The sequence below is a fragment of the Ciconia boyciana genome, chromosome 2 (assembly GCF_034638445.1).
Source record: "Ciconia boyciana chromosome 2, ASM3463844v1, whole genome shotgun sequence".
Classification (NCBI taxonomy): Eukaryota; Metazoa; Chordata; class Aves; order Ciconiiformes; family Ciconiidae; genus Ciconia; species Ciconia boyciana.
Genome location: NC_132935.1, coordinates 112,768,132 through 112,786,088, shown reverse-complemented (window position 1 = coordinate 112,786,088; position 17,957 = coordinate 112,768,132). Strand labels below are relative to the sequence as shown.

At 38.7% G+C, this 17,957-nt stretch overlaps 1 protein-coding gene across 1 annotated transcript in view; it reads left to right on the top strand.

The window, feature by feature from the left end:
- The first annotated feature begins 1,055 nt into the window (after window positions 1-1,055).
- Window positions 1,056-17,957, top strand: part of POU6F2 (POU class 6 homeobox 2) — a 318,450-nt gene continuing 301,548 nt past the window's right edge. The window contains exon 1 of the mRNA XM_072851409.1: window positions 1,056-1,160. Within this exon, the coding sequence (XP_072707510.1) occupies window positions 1,056-1,160 (105 nt within the window). The remainder of the gene's footprint in view (window positions 1,161-17,957) is intronic.

The following is a 17,957-nucleotide window of genomic DNA, read 5'->3' as shown; positions in this document are numbered from 1 at the left end:
TGATCTTCAAAGGGTTAAAGTGCTACCGGGTTACATTAATGTCACCCTTCAGCAATCACTGTCCAATAACATATCAGCAATCAATGCTGCAGCGTGTTCTTTACGACACTCAGTTTTTGGAGACAAGTGCCTGATATATTTTGACAAGAGGAAAAAATAGGCTTGGAAATTCTTGCAAATCTTAACTCAGAGGGGAAGATAATATGAAACAAACTGCTTCCATTAGAAAAAATGGTAATGTTTGCCTTCATAAGTAACAACATTTTATGTCAGTTCAGTGGAGCAGTGAATGAACCAAAACTCTGCTAACCTTCAAAATGGAAAGGATTCCGTAAGTAGGATTTACATAGTCTGAATATTTTATATTTTGAGTGCTCATCACAACTCGCATAAACTAATACTTAAATATATATTTCCAATAAAGAAAACATTTGACTTCTGGTGGAGTAAAGCAGTGAGACACGTTTTGGCTTGTGAGTACAGACACAGGTTTCTCAGCCCCTGCTCCTTTTTTTCCTGTTAGCAATTTTCTTCTATCAAGTTCTCATAATTTGTGCACGTCCGAAGGAGGCAATGCAAGCCTCTTCACTTTGACACAAAAGAAAGTTAAAGAAAAAAAATAATCAGGAACTCAAACCCATGAAGTAGAAGTACAAAGGGGGGAATAAAAAATAGAGGCTGTGAGAGGATGTGAGGGGTTAAAGGTCTGACCACTGTCTGCATATATAAAATTATATCACCTTATCTGAAAAGTTTAGGCTCAAAAGAAAAGCCTCGGTTTAAAATACCTTTTAGGTTTATTAAATCTTTAGGCTGAAGATTACAGCAAGTGTTTTGTCTTTGGTGAGTAGCTGTTTGTCTCACTTTATTTACTTGGTATTGGGTATTTGTCAATGTCATTTCATATCTGCAGAAAATTCATACGTTGTATGGAAGTATGTATGTGTGTGAGTGTGCTGAAGGTCACATGACTGTTTCATCCTATTTGGTGGAGCAGCTTGACTTTTTTTCCCTTGCTTTTGGTGATGGTTGTGAGTGCAGAAGTTGATTGACAGATGCATGCCAGAAACCCCCATTCTCCTTTTCAAAGACTACATATGATGGATTGCGATCTTTCAGCTCAGCAGGACACAGGGACCATGCAAGCTGTAATTGGTCAGGTATGGAGTCAGCCATTTCTCAACTCCCCTTTTATTTTTTTTTTTTTTTTTTCACAAGGGTCTAACCATATGATTCACATAATTCATATTTACAGTACCATCTTTCTATCTGTATCTTCAGCTACCAGTGAGTGTAGTACTGAAAGTGAGAAAGGCAAAAGAACCACAATAATCTGGCCAGGGAATCACTAGTTAAACCTAAAATACCATGCTTTTCTTCTAATAAACCCAGTTTATAATTTAGGCTGAGCTGAGCTTTGCCAAATCAATCTATTTATTAATTTACCATTGTATTTTGTTTAAATGTGCTGAAGTAGAAGAACTGAGGAGTGAAAGTGTTATGTTTGCTGGGGAGTTGCTTTCTATTTCTAATGCTGTTCATTATTTCTATATTGACTGTATTCCTGTACCACAGGCTGTGGATTTTTTTTTTCTTTTTCTTTTTTCTTCTTTTACTCCTAACCCAGATAATGTGTGATTGAGCTTGGTAAATGTAGTAGTCTTTGCTGCTGCAGAGGGGCAGCCTGCAAATTAAACACTGCCACAATCTGAAAGGTCCAGGTGGTCTGCTCGTGCTTCCTAATGCAATCCAGCACAACAGCTTTAATAAACAGCTCTATTTAGTTCTCCCTCCCTGTATCCAGGGAAGTGAACTGGTCTGGGGCTGCTGTGATGAAATGCCAGAAGAATATCTCTCAAAGGCCTCACAAGCTGATTTTTAGAGCTTTTCCGTTTTGTCGTCTTTGTCTTCCAAATGGGTCAGTGAGTCCTTCTCTTTCTGTTTTGTGATTTCTGATAAGTCTGTAGTTTTTATGTGTGTGTTTTAACTGTGCTGTTTCTAGCTTTAGCCAGAAGAGAAGAAGAGTCATTGTCTTTTCATTTGCTTCAAATAATAACCTGAAGTGGGGAAAGAAATTAAATTATTTTGTCCTGTTGTACAGGGAGGGCTGTTTTCCTATGAATACAGCCGGAGTCAGATAAGGGTGTCTGCGTTTCTTTTTCTAACAAAATTTTAAGTGCTCAACACTTTCTCGTTAACCACTGACTTGTAAATCAGACTCTGGCAAAGGTTATTTTTTGAACTCTCAAAAGTTTGTGGTTTTTTGCATATGTTTCCAGTGTAGTGAACGCATGCTGCTGAGGTGATGACATAGTATTTGTGTTTCCTATATGTTGATACAATGGTGGAAAAATACGCATCCTACACACTGTTTTCAACTAAATTATGGCAAAGCACAGAAGTCCCTCAAAGCACATGCTTTATTAATACCATCGTACACAGTAATGCATTTCTGGGCGGAAAATGTCAAATATGTAATACCATGTTTACCACAGACTTTTATTGCTTTAAATATTTTAGAAATATAAGATACATTTTTTATAAAAGATCCCCCAAACATTAACAGCTTTCTATTAGGCTGTCTTATACCTAAAAAGTGGGGCATGTTTGCCAGTATTACATTGTGTGAAAAGAGGTATTTTATAGCAGGTTAATTACCTTTTTGTGTAAACTTGTTCAATCTTAAAGAAATATATTTAATAATTCTAAGGCAGATACAATGGCAAGGTTTTGAGCAAGTACACTTGACAGAAAATATACCCTGAAACCTTGATAAATCTCAAAGCTTGTAATATCTCTTTAATGTAACTTTTGCTTTAGCATGTAAGAAAGTGTAAGTTAGCTATTTTATGTTTAAAGCTTGCTAGCTCTCTGAAAGTGGTTCTGAGGCTGGAAATGGTAGCAGCACATTTTTTTTCTGTGTGTAACATTACATATTTCATCAATTAAAAAAAAGTTCAGTGAATGTCTGGAAGAATGTTTATACTGTGTGTTAGTGTATTTCATTTCCTAAAAATCAATAACAAGGGCATGCACTTCAAAGAAAAATACATTTCACTATTTTAGGTGACTAACTTCTTTGAGTTTTTTATGTCAGAATTTATGGATATTGTTATTGTGCAACTTAATATGTTAGGTGTTTCAAACATTTTTTTTTTAGCTCTGTATGTGTGCATATTTACATATCATGTGTTAAGTGTGCACATCCAAATGTGTTCATAAATCCACAAAATGTTCAGGTATGTCTTTGTTTTGATTAATTGTCCAGTGGTTTGTTGTTATTAGCTACATGTGAAGATAGAACAAAATGTTTATATGTTTTTCAGATAAGTGATGTATTTTCGAGTTGTATAAAAAAAGAGTTACTTAAAACTTGGGAAGCACAGAGCAATCAGTATAATTACCATACATTGCTGAAAATAGAAATAGACTTTCTCTATGGACTCTAATACTCAGCTGACAAGAGAAAATAACTATCAAGAGACAAACCCTATGCCATAAAATCTTTCCACACTGTAAGTCTATATTTAGTATTGATAAATAATAAAGATTTGCATATTCAGTATGTGTGTATTTTTAGAATAGACATTCATTTCCTGACACTGTTGTTTTAGAAAAAGTTCTTAAGAGTCCTTGTTAACTTTCAAACCTCCGAAAGCAAAAACTTTACACAAATGTTTATCATTTGGCCTTTTTATTTCAGAATTGTTTTTTTCTCCAGCTGTGAGAACTAAATTTTGTTTTGACTAATCCTGCAGATGTAGCTCTAAATTCAGTCTTGTTTGCTGCTAATGGAGTGTGAACTTGCCTAATTAAAAATCCAAACTATACATGTATATCTCTGCTCCGATGGAGATCAGAAACACTAGCAGTTATTTGTAGTTCAAACACTAGTCTGTGTATGACACAAAAGTAATAGTAGGAGCATGCTGATTTAAAGGCATTTTCAATGCCAAGTACTTGTTCATCAGTAAATGCATTTTCTACTTTTTTTTATATATATTCTTGATTTCATCTGTTTCCAAGCACCAGTGTCCACAGTGGCTCCCACTGGTGATGGCAATGGTAGGCGGAGTGCTACAATCCTGACCATTACCTACCACCTGGGTGTACCAGCTCCAAGGTGCGGAATTGCTTGTATACCTTCCCTCTGGATTTTTCCTCCCCGAAGCAAGCAATTAAACAGCCAAGTACTCTGAAGAACAACCTCCTTGCCTAGCGTGTCAAGATCTAGAAGCTCATTGCTCATTGTGATTTTGATTCATAACTGGAGTGTTTGGAATGAAATCCCAATCCCTGTCAGCAATAGTCTGTAGCATCCTTCCTTGCACGCTGAACCATAATACCTGTTATTTCTTCAAATGTGTTTTGCTCTTATAGAAACTATTGGCTGGATTTTTATGCCATCTTCCTTATATATCCTGAGCCCAGCTAAATGAACAAGTGATTAAATGCGTCATCTAATTATTCCAATTATGTGGTATTTTGTCTACCTTATATGCTTTCTAAAATCTGTACTGTACCTTTCTCTTCTTTTTCTTTTCTTTTTTCCTTTTTTTTTTTCTTTTTTTTCCCCAGACCTGAGCTTGTGAGTGACAGGTTAGTTCATCAGCATTACAGCCCTCCTGTTTTTGTCTCATCTCATGCAGACAGGTCACTGTGTCCAATCACCCTTCTGGCTCTGCTATCCCCGGGGGAGCCCAGGCCAGCCTGCCATCTTGATCCACCGGCCTGAGGGCCCGGGCTGGCTGCACATTTCTGTGTTCACTGGTTTTTGCAAATACACTAAAATGGGAAGGGGGGGGGGGGGGCAGCTTAAATTAGATCTCTGTAAACTGAGAGGTAGTAAATTAGGTAAGATTCTTCTTCAAGTAAACAGGCATTTGCAGTTATTATTGCTACATTTGAGTTCTCTTTCTACATGTTAACTGTGTTTATTTTCTATATTTCAATGGTATCTGCCATGTGATCTCATCATCTAGTAAAAGCTATTTATGCAAGGGTAAACATGTGCTCTTTTGCCATTGAGAGTTCTGCTCTGAAGCCCAGTTTGCGAGACTGATACACTGCTGCAGCCAAGGTGGGTCTTCCTGTTCTGTGTTTTAGCTTGTTGCTTTTTTTATTTTGTTTTGTTTTCCCCACGATTAACAACAATAGAGCAGGGCGATAAATGTTTTGGAGAAGCCATTCATTTCCTTAACTCATGGGTCACTCTTCAGAAGTTTGATCTGTTGTCAGTGTTGTTTTGTAATGCAGGTCAATACATATCCAGGAGTTTAATTTTTACCAAATGAAGATCAGATCTATAATGTTAGTTTGTCTTGAGCAATCTTTAAATGATTCGTCTTGTAGTAGTAGGGATGGTCTCTTTCTCTTGGAATACCTGCTTCCATCTCTAATCTAATATACAGAAGTGCCTATAACATATACAAACAGAAAAGAACTATCTTACACGTAAAGACCTACTTCGATAATACAGCAGGAATTGTGCCTTTTTGTCTACAGTTTGGGCCAAATCCTGTTCTCTCTAGCAAGAATTAGACCCATCACTGTAAGCATGACTACTTGCATAAGTAAGGTCAGACTACTTGTCCCCTTGTCTGCTTAGTGTATGTCCAGCACAGACATTGTTGTCCTTTACAGTCACCAGCAGTTGTTTTCTGCAGTTTGAGACTGTGAGACAGAGACTTATGGACAGGTACACACTGACTGTTGTTTTCAGTAGTAGAGAGACAATGTAAACAATAAGAATCATGTTTGAAAAACTTCAAAAACATATTTTTTAATATTTATGAACAAGCTGGTACTCTGATAATGAAGCATTCCATCTCCGCAGAAACCCACTCTTTTATACGCTCTCTAGTATACCGTGTCCTTAAGAATTATTATTGTAAGGAGATGCAGGAATGTGGCTGTAATATTTTACAGTATAAATATTTGTTGTAGAGGAGTTTGGATCTCGTTAATTTAATATATGTAAATTCTTTGGTCCTAGGCCTGGATTCCAGCAAAAGAATGCATTTCTCTGTTGACTTTTGTTTTTACAGCAGAAAAGATGGATTTTTATAATTTTCATTCATGAGTAAAAAGATTTTTCTTGTTTTCACACCAAAATCGGCATTTAATTGAAATAGGCCCTCTAAAAACCTCTTTAGTCATTTTTTTCTTATTGAATTTCTTTATTCTTTTCCGTTCTACGCTACTCTGCTGTCTCGTGTTAGTTTGTGGGTCAGGCCAATTAAGAGGTCAAATCTTTAAAAAGCTGTGATTTACACTCTGTATATATTCACTATTATTCTAATTGTAAGAGAAAAATAAAGTATGTCAGATGACCTTTAAATTGCTGGGCAAGCAACACTCATCCAGTGATGTAGATTTTTATCTTTAGGCAATGCATTTACATTCAAGTACCTCTGCTGTGTTTCCTAGATTCTAGACCGATAAACTAAATACCAATCTGGGCCACTTTTGTATGTACAGTACATAGAAGTGACTGTGCTGAGCCTCTTATCTTACACTGACCTGTAGCTGTAACAAGACTTTTATTTTTCTTCTCTGATCTGAACTGCAACTCAAATGGAAGAAAATAAAAGGACAATCGAAGACAAATTGTATATAGCATTTTCAAAATTAGATGAGGACACGGCAAAATATTCTTTTTTCCTGTGCTTTACATCTCTCAGTGGCATTTACTTGTAATGCTGCTTCTTACTCTGAAAATGCAACAATGGCAGGAAGAACCTCAGATCAGTCAGTTCTGAATATATGCATGTTTATCTCTCATTAAACTTCACAGGACTTAAATGTGTGCTTAAAAGTTGGTCAGCAAATCACTTAAGCCTGTGTAAGAAGCCTGCAGCTGCTAAACCTTCAGGTGCACAGTATAATACTGAACTCAATGGGACTCCTCAAGTAAATAACACTTTGCAGGATCTGGTCCAACTTGCCTATTGAGTAACTGTCATTGCTAATAAATATAACAAAGTCTGGTTTAAATGCTAGCTAAATAATTGCAATGCAAACTTCTATAATTAGAACTGACTATTGGGATTAAAGATTATAACTCAAGGCTCTTGAACACTTTTATTTTTTGAGGATGTCAGGGCTGCAGGTAAATGGACTATAGCTTCAGGGTTTTTGTTTTATCGTTGGCTTTGAAACTTCTGTGATATGTGGGACTATTTCTTCAAAAGAGAAAGATTAGTTGTTGATATTTGCTGCTGATTCTCTGTTGACTGGTAGTGCTGTTCCATAGGAGAGCTTTATCTAACTGTTAGATCAAAAGAAAATTTTGAAGATCAAGAGACTGTTCTAAATTTCTAGCCATTTTTAAAAGTGGTAGTGGGAGAAAGTTTAAAAAAAAAGGGGGGGGGAGGACGGGACAGGGGACCCAAAAATTATTCCAATTTCCCCCAAATTATTCCAAGCCATCCTTACGTGGTGAGTGATATAAATTACATTTTTTTAAGCTGTTTAGAATACATTCTATAGTTATGAATAAGCCTGTTTTTTCTATCCAAGAGTGGTACAATTTGTATATGCCATACTATATCATAGCAAAACTAGGTCTAACAAACTTTTATGCATAGTCTTCCTTTTACTTACATGAGTAATAACAATTGATGTCATTAACACTGGCGCATATACTTAAAGTTGAGGAAATGCGTTTCAGAGATGAGAGCCTCAGAAATGGATCTTGTTCTCTGGTGTAGTTGCACACAGTTGTCCTATGCCCTTTGCTCATGTGAATGAGGGTAGGACACTGATAGCTGTTCTTGTCAAAACAGATGGGTCTTGTCTTGATGGGCTTTCTGTACCACCTTACTGTAAAAGGAATCCAATAGCAGTGCTGCAAAATCTTACTTGCAAGAGGAATTTTTGATCCTGTGATATTTCCAGAGAGTGTTACCTAAACTACTTGCTAAATATGATCTATTCCCATAGGTAACTCTTTCCAGGATGGGGCTCTGAACCCACAGATGGGGAAGGGCATTGTAAAGAGAAACAGGTCCTTAAGCAAAAGCAAAAAAAAAAATTTAGAAAGGAACTTCACGATACTTCAGTCACTGATTCCATCAAGTAATTTTTATTGTACAATTTTCTAGCATTTTCAAGTATCTCGGACTCGCGTGTGTTTAGAAGACACAATCCAGCTGTGTAATGCTACTTCCAAAAAGGAAATATTTTAAGGGCAACAGTAAAAGACAAAATTGGTTTTTAGTCACCCCCTGCTATGGAAACAAGAGTTTCAAGCAATAGAAAATAACAGAGCATGAGGTTTTTACGAGCACATTAGTGAAAGTCATGTTAATAGTATTACAGAACAGCTGCTGTTAGACATATTACAAGAGATAATTCTGTATCAGAATGTTGTCCTTTTCACTAGACTGTTTACATCTCTAACTGCTTTTCCACTTACTGAGCCAACTTGTGAAGCTAAAACTTGGCTTTTACTTGAGCTTTGCTCATGTTTCATGTGCAATGAAGTATGGAGGAGTTTTACCAGAAAAAAAGTCTGATTTTTTTTTTTTTTTAAAGCTGGAGGCTTTAGCCCATTTCTGGAAGTCATCTTTCTTTGGGGGGAAAAAAAAGTAAAAAAAAAAAAAAAATTTGCAGTATAGACTAAGACTGAAGCAAACTACAACTGAAGTAACAGTATTCATGACTAAAACATTTCATATCCTCATCTCAGGCTTATGACCTAAAATCACATTATCTCCCATGAATGGCAAACTAGCATCAGCTTCCATTTATTCATAGTATAACACACTAAAGGCTGTGTTTTGGTTTTTTTAATTTATAACAATGGAGAACTGTGCCTGATTGTTACTGAATCCAGCTTTAAAAATAAAAAAGGGCTAAAGATGCAAGTAACTCTGATACTCTAAGTCTGGCAGTTCTGAGATACTGTTGTGATGGCTATAGCTGTTGGTACTGGAACCAGATGCTGCCAAGTGGTGAATGCTTCCAGAGTCCTGGACTTCCCACCGCCTTTGTTAGGCAGGACTCTGTTCCAGCAAGGCCTTAATGTTTTCAGTCGTCTTTGAAGGCAGGATTAGGCCCTGCAGCACATGAGGGGAAATTTTTTATTTGATATGTTTTTTCCTGCTCAGACATTGTTAATGAAGGAAAAATTGAAAGGTTTCCTGTGAAAATTGTTCTGTTTAAAGTGAAATAAAATAATCTGGAATAAAGGATAATTATGCTGCTCTAAGGAACAAACAGCTATCGCAGGATTCCTGACCGTAAGTCTTACCTTCCCTTCACCGTGCCCATCCCTTTCTGTGTATAAAACGTGATTCACATTCTTCATATGGATTATACAAAGCAGAAATAACATCTGCAAACAAGAAGCTCTCAGTCTTTTGGAGGAAAGGTTGAAAGTTGTGGCGAATGTAAAAGTGGCTTATAATGTGGAAGAATAAAGCAGAGAACACCAAACTCATTTTACTTAGTGTCATTCATGATGACTTATTATAGTCAGGGCAAACTGTGATCTCAGAGCTGAAACAATTTTGTCCATTAAGAGGAAAAAAAGAACCCCAAAAAACAGAATGTTCCAGCTTGGTTCTTTTATCCTTAGGGTTGCAATATTGAATTCAGAATTGGGGAAGCTTAATCTTGCAGCCAGATTTGACAAGATGCTGGTTGAACAGTAGGCAGAAGTGATGGTTTGTGTGTTGTAATGCCCATGGTGGGAAATAAAGAAAGATAAGAAGATTTTTCCAGAAGTTTAGATGCAGTATTCACCACCTGCTCTAGCTTCTCACCAAAGCAGGCAAGAAAACCTGTGTGTGCAAGCTGGTGAGCAAAGCTCACAATTTCAAAGCCTGACAGAAGAGAAACTGGAATGCTCTAAAACAGCACATGAGGGTTTGTAATGGCTCTGAACAGAGTTATCTTTTTCTTTGTTTGTTTTAGTGCTGTTGCTTATTTGAAGGGTGATCATGAAACCATTTAAGCACATCCACAGGTATCCCCACAGACTTATTGGGAAAGCTCGCATGAGCACTGTATAGTGCATTAGACTATGTGACACTAAAGTTTTGGATCTCACCTGGCCTCAATGGGATGCAGATATGTACAGCTGAAAAAAAATAAGCCAGTTCTCCAACTCCACTCAGTTAATCCTGGAGAGTGGGAGTCTGTGTGTGTTGGGGGGAGGTGGTGGTGGCATAGGCAAAAACCTGGAGGCTGCATCTGAAATCCTGGAGGGGTGAGCAATGGACTCATTGGCAGGTGTTCAGGAAGTAAGACCTGGATTTTGAGTAGTCAAACAACAAAAAAAGGGGCTGAAGACTGGAGTTTCTTCCCCTGAATATACTGGTTTCTGTTTATTTTTTAAGTTCATGCTGGATTCTTAGCAAGAGGAGAAACTGAGGGTTGCCCCCTAACTAGGCATTTAGAGTGAGACTCTAATGAATTTTAACCCAAGAGGCACTGTGGATATTCAGCAAACCTTTGTGCCATTCTGCTCATGTCCTTATGCTAGACCCATCACTGTAATTATTAGATCTCAAAGATTACATTCTTTGATCTAGTGCTTTCTAAATCCTTAAACCACAGTTTATTTACTTAAAAGGTTATATCCAGCATTGGATTGGATTGTAAAGTACCCTTTGACTCTTTCATGAAGGACACAGTAGAAACACATGCTGCTGAAGGAGTATTTCCTTCTGACCATGAAGTACCACAGCATTTTATTGAATTAAGAACTGCACAAGGATCTGTGCTTTTAATCTGGCCAGTGCGTTGAGAATTTTTTTTTACCTCATTGGTATCATAATGTCATACATTTCTGATACAACAGGCATTTATTAGGGTATGTAGGTGAATTTCAGTTACTCTCTAAATTAAAAGAACTGCAAAGTAGCCTCATATTTCCCTAAGAAAATAAAAGCATGCTAAACCTCAAACAGATGTTAAAAATGAGTATGTTCAGGATGTGTTCTTGAGGTCTCTATTTGATCTGATGTTTATCAGGGTGCATCACAAATAACTCTGGAGCTCAACAGAGTTACATTTGGGTAAACATGATCACCAGCAGCTTTTAAGCTTTTTCCATCAGATTCAGAAGCCCTTACATGCACAAATTTACCAGTGTAGTCTACAATGCTTGATTAATTATGAACTGCGTGATGTGACTCCCAAGCTAACCAGCAAGAAGGCACAGAAAGCAAAAGAGAAGGACACTGAAATTGAGTCCACTGTGCTCCATGCCCTGACTGATATTAATTATACTGTATCCAAACTAGTCTCTTTTTTTTTTTTAATCAGTCCTGCAAGGCAAACTGTAAAAATTCTCATGTAATTTCCCTTAATTCTGGAGAAACCAAGACTGAAATTGGCACCTGAAAAGAGGAATCTTATTAAAAACAGCTATTATTGTTTCTTTTTTTAATGCTTGCATTTGGTTATTTTTCTTTTTTGAGAAGCTTAGCCCCTGGAGATAGTAGCCTGATTCTACTTTATACTGAGACCTCTTTATACCATCTGGCAGTACAAACCAGCTGTAAAGTGAGTGTAAGAGTAATTTATTTATATGTACTTCAAAGCTTTTTTATATTTTCAGAATGGCAGAAAACCACCATAGTGTAAATGGGAATCAGGCCCAAATACATGGACTGGAATTTCCAGTTTTTCAGATGGAAATGAAAAAGGGATAGGCAGAAATCAGGCTGCGGGAAGAGAGGAAGGACTAAGCCTTATTTAGCTACAAATAGGTGTTAATTAACATCCATTCTGAATTGAAAAATAGACAAGGTGAAAGGGCCAAATCCTGTTTTACTGGCCACCTTCCATACCCTTGCTGGCAGTAATGAAAACATGAAAGGGAGGGAAGGGAGCACCAGTCAAACCATAGTAGTCAGTGCCTGACAACAAAACCAAAGCAAAAAAAAGGCTGCTTTCTCAATCAAGTGCATTATGGTTTTAACAGGAGTATGCTTAAAACAAAAGGCTTAATCTATTTCTCTCTTTTTTTTTTTTCTTTTTTCTTTCCTTTTTTTTTTTTTTTACCCCATGGGCTGCAGTTGCTTGCTGCAACATTTGACAAAGATCTATGTTTCCAGAGCATTATTCAGTTAGTACACCTGGATTAGTGAAAAAGAAAACAAATTAAATTCATAGGAATTAATGTCAGTTAAATTTCCTCTTTCTATACTTTATATTGGCAGATGAATTCTTCAACTCCAAGTCAAAGGGTGAATAAAAACAGCAAACAAAGAGAGAAGAAGCAAAACAAAGAATGACAGTTATGCTAATGGGGAACATCTTAAAATTTAGTCAGACATGGGAAAAAATATTAAAATAGCAATTTTGGGGCTGACCCAAGTGTTTTCTTTGAAATTTTGAGAAGCTTCCTACTCCATTTTATTTCATAATCCCTTTTAAATGGGCACATAGGAGGCTTAAGGGATTCTGTGAAGGTTGTGAGATATTTCTCTCTTTGCTTCCCCATTTTATGAGAGCCCAAGGGAAAAATATTGGCAGGGCTGGTAGAACCTTCTATAATTGAAGTAGCCCAGTATTTCCTATCTTAAGACCTTTGCTGCTGCTGCTGTTAGCATTTCCACCTGGTTGGCTACCTCTTCCTGAATATTTCTGAAGACAATTTCAGCTAAAATACTTCAGCAGTTCCCGAGGAGGATAGGGAAATATGGGATGGTTTTGCCCATTTTAAAGACACCCCATATTTAAGAGGAAAACTCTGAATGTGGTGAGGAGTAGGAGCATTGTGTCTGAGATGTCTCTTCTGGTATCCTATGACAATCCACCCATGTTTGATTATGTTCAAGCCTTTGAGAAATGTAGTTGGCACATGTTTACTTGGCAACTCTAAACAGCTACATCCCCTAAAGATTCACAGAAAATAAAGGTGTGAAAGGAACCTCAGAAAGTCATCTGCACATAGACAGGATCAGCTTATCTGAGTCACATCTGACAGGTATTTGTCTAAGTGCTTCCTGAAAAACTCCAGCAGCACCAATTCCACAGTATCCTCATGCTATTCATTGAGTTTAACTATCCCTGCCTTAGCGTGCACTGCTAGAAAGTTTTCCTTGTGGCAAAAAGAATCTTTCTTGCTCCAAGTTAAGCCCCTATCTTCTTCCCTCTTATAGGGATATTAGATTATTTCTGTTCCCCCCTTGAAAGCCTAGCTTCTAATTTAGCCCATCTTGGGAAATGTCAGAGGTGGCACCAGGGACCCTCACTCTTCCATGTACTCAGTGACCACCCTCTGGGGGAGATGGAGGAGGAAGAGGCGTGATTCAGATGAAGACAGGACAAGAGCCAGGGAAGATATAGGTTTAAATTGAAACAACGAGTGCACAAGTAGTCAACCAGGACTAGAGAGTATTGAGGGATGGAGAGGAAAAGTAGGAGCTTGAGGGAGGAGTCGGTCCAAGAGAGGTTGGGAACTGTGAGGGACAGTAGGGAAGAAGACCTACCCCATCTGTGGGCAAGCTGAGATGAGAGGAGCAATGGAGAGGGGACTGGACCTGGCTAGGGATAAAGACAGAAACAGAAAACCTGTAGGGCAGGTTCCCTCGCTGCTCAGAAATTTCTGCTGGCAAATCCCACTGGCAAAGTATCTCAGTTTTCCTTTAAAAAATATGAAGCTACACAGGCAAAATGTGAAAAACATTATTTGTATTATTAAGTCACATAATTCAAATGAACTATTTGTACAGTCTTAATTTGTTTTCCTTATAAATATGTATAATAATAGACCCTTTAATTATGTAAACAACTACATATGCCTCACAGATTAGGTTCCTTTAGTGCGATCTCTATACTTCCACACCTCCACTTATGTTTCCTTAATATTATTTGACAATATGGATAATATTCTATTATACTTATTTCTGAATATTATGTTTGATATATAATGTTTTTTGGCTTCCTAGAAATTGGAGAAAGTTTATGAATGTATGTATACATACACACACCTATATATACACATATATATACACATGTGTGTATATATATATTCTGGGACAAATTCCAGAAAAGTCTTATTTGATTTTAAATGTTTGGGAGGTTTGGATTTGCATAATTTTTAAAGATTAAAAAAAGCAAATTTTTAAAGAAAAAGTAACTTTGAATTAAGCACTCAAACTCTTCTGCTTACAAAATGCCAAACTGAAACATACGGACTTTTTTCCTCTCTTTTTCGTATGAATGGTAGGATTAAAGGTTTGTTGTGGTTTAACCCCAGCCGGCAACTAAGCACCACACCGCCACTCGCTCACTCCTCCTTGGTGGGTTTGGGGAGAGAATCAGAAGAGTAAAAGTGAGAAAACTCGTGGGTTGAGATAAAGACAGTTTAATAGGTAAAGCAAAAGCCGTGCACGCAAGCAAAGCAAAACAAGGAATTAATTCACCACTTCCCATCGGCAGGCAGGTGTTCAGCCATCTCCAGGAAAGCAGGGCTCCATCACGCATAATGGTTACTCGGGAAGACAAACGCCATCACTCCAAACATCCCCTGCTTCCTTCTTCTTCCCCAGCTTTACACGCTGAGCATGACACCATATGGTATGGAATGTCCCTTTGGTCAGCTGGGGTCAGCTGTCCCAGCTGTGTCCCCTCCCAGCTTCTCGTGCCCCCCCAGCCTACTCGCTGGTGGGGTGGTGTGAGAAGCAGAGAAGGCCTTGACTCTGTGTAAGCACTGCTCAGCAGTAACAAAAACGTCCCTGTGTTATCAACACTGTTTTCAGCATAAATCCAAACCATAGCCCCATACTAGCTCCTATGAAGAAAATTAACTGTATCCCAGCCAAAACCAGCACAGGTTCTAACATAGCTGAATTTTCATTTTGAATGAAAAATTTCCCAGAGATCTTGCTGTTACTATTTCCAACAGACAAAACCTATCAATTTATCCAGTAGTTTTGCTAGAACAGTGACTGACATCTAGATTTTTGGATCTATATAGGCACTGGTCTTTGTACAAAGTAGACACATGAAACCCCTATAATAGCTGATATTTGGCTCTTAATTCTCCACAGCCTCAATTAGTTATTTACAATGTTAAAAATGGAAGCATTGCAAAGCTAAGTGCTTTTTCACTTCAACTGTCTAATACAGTTCCTTTACTGCAAAGTAAAAGCTGCAGGTTGCTACAGAGAAACAACATTGGATTATCATGTGAACAGATATAATTGCTACTTTCAGCAGCTTGAAGTCACTTTAATTCCTACACCATGCCAATTTTATCTCTGATGGGAGGCCATAATTTTCTGAAACTTATTTAGCTTTTCTTCAGCATTATTTACAATTGCAACTATAATCTAATGTATGATTTCGTACGAGCATGCCATCATACTGAAGGAGAACTGGGAATAGGTAGCTAGTACAAACCACTTACGTGGGGCAGAGTGACGTGCAAAGGGAAAGGTGTAATTGCCAAAATGGGGGTGTGAAAAAGGCAGTATTAGAAGAAAGGGGGAGATGCAGGGTGGAAGGAGGGCATGGCAGCTAGAGAAAAGGTGTTTTGGTAAGGTTGAAAATTTCAGAGTTATTTTTTAATAGGTTTGTTACAGTTCTATGTATTGAACTAGTGGTAATAAGGACTCACAAAAGTTGAAAGATTAGAACTAGTAGCCAGGATTAGGCTGTGGCAGAGAGCTGTGTGAAACAGTTGTGTACAGGAAGACTGAGGATAGTAAAACTACATCCATGTTACATCCTTTCTCTTCACTTTTATCCAGACAGCATCTGCTCAGGTGCAAGCTCAGGGACCCATCTTACCAAGCGTCAGCAAAGCATGCTTGTGGTAGTGGTGCAGTAACAACTGAGACAGGTGTAAAACCACGGCTCAATCCTATCACCTTCCTGTTCTTTATCGATACTTTGCAAAACTTTTAGCTGTTACCAACATTAATGTTAATCTCTTAAATTCCATTTTTATGCCTTAACTGAAAGTAGATTGGCATAGGAATTGTCTCATGGCAAATTGGGGCTTACAATGTTTCAGGTAAAGGTTACAAAACCAAGAACAAGTCTATGAAGCTGTCCTTAAAAGTGACTTACATACAGAGCTGTTCTGTTAGCAGAGGCGTTGCTGGCTGTGGTACCGATCTTCCCCCCCAATGTGATTTAATGATTCTTTTGAAATTGCTTTTCTAAAGGACACTTTGTTTTTTGGTCAGTATCCTTCTGCTTTGGATCGGCTTCTGCTTGGTAAATGCCACCTTGGACACTCACTGCATCTGCAGCTGTCTTGAGCATGAGTAAGGCTAGGAGGATAAAGTATATATTTTAGCCCCTCTTTCATGCTTTCATCTGGTAAATGTCTTCCCTTCAGGCTACAGAAAGAGAAGAAGAACTATTATTTGATTAAGTTTTACTAAAATAATACTTTCTTTTTTTCCCCACAAATGATCTGATAAGCATGGGTTTCACATGCAAGCTCACATTGGTATCCGGGGCGTGTATTTGTATCACTGAATCACTGTATGCTGTAGTCCCACATCGGTGCCCCTGTGCTCAGGGACAGCCACTACTGGCATCAGAAGCAGCAAATGCCAGGTAGGGAGACTCAAAATGTGGTTCTTTAGCTGAAGGGTGGCATAGGTAAGATGTGTAATTGCAATAGTGTCATGCAATACAGTGGGGAACAAGCCATGAAATATACAGCAAATTTTCTAGTGAAGGTTATTTTTTCCATAACTTCCAGTTTTGCCAGTCTGTGCAGTGATATCAGCTTCTTTAATTCTTACACTGTAAAATTTTAGGCCCAGAGCTTTAACTGTAGCATTTCCCCTAGAGCTTCTTGGTCATGAGTAAGTTTAGTCACATGTATAATCCTTTTAAATTTATATAGAAGATACAAAAGCTGTAGAGGACACCTGCTGGATCTTAATTACACAAGGACATTTATTTACATCAGCTGCAGTGGAAATCAAGTAGCATCTTTACACAGGGAAGTGTGAGGGAGCCACTGCCCCTAAGGTTTGGGGAGCAGAGCTGGGCCTCACCAGCCAGGGGCCTGTCCTCACAGCACCTGAGCAGGGCAGGCCCGAAATGGCAGCCAGGAATGGCTGAGTTCAGACCACCATGCAAGACAACAGTCAGGTAAGAGGCTGTACCAGGACATGGGGCCCATGGCAGGGCTGTGGGGAGCTGGAGGCCAGCACAGCTGTGGCATTGCTAGGCTAAATGGGGCCATGGGCAGCGTGGGGGAGGCCCCAGGTGTGGCTGCTCAGGGCAGTTAAGGCCTGGTATTTCCCTGGGAGGAAGCTATGAGCAGCTGGACACCAGGCCAACCTCTGTGCCATGGTTCTGCTCTATAAAGAGTTGGGTGGGCTGAGGTGGGGTTTGCTGTGTGGTGCAGTGCTGTCCATCTGCTTTCTAGGTCTTTTAAACCCAAAATCCTGATTCATGTTGAGCCTGGATTTAAGACCAGATATTTTTCTGAGGGTGAAAGTCTATATGGGGTGAAGGAAGGTGGGCTGAGGGAGCAGAGGAGGTGTGTAAGTGTCCTCTGCGTGCGAGTGCCCTTAGGAGGGGCAGAGCATGGTCTCCAGTCCTTGTCCTCCTGGTGCTGCTGGGTGACTGGTGCTAGGCTAGCAAGGTGATGCTGGGCCTAGCCAAGAGGGCATTGAGGCTGCTGAGCATGCAGCTGATAGGTTCTACAGGCACACAAATGCAGTCTCAGTTCTAATGATATGTCTTGAGGGTGCTCTGGGCTCTGGCTGCTCCCCGTGATTCACAACTCGTGTAAGCATTGTTGGAGCTGTGGTGACAGGTGCTGTTTATGTAACCCTGATATTGTTGGATTGTGGGGTGTCTCCTCATGCACATGAAATAACCAGCAAAGATCCTGCTAATTGTAATAGGGTAAGGATTTGCCCTATATTTTCATTGGAAAATTTGTGTTGGAGTAATATAAACTGGGTAAGTACAACAAAAGGGGTGCTGCTGAATTTCAGCCAAGAGCTTCCATCTTG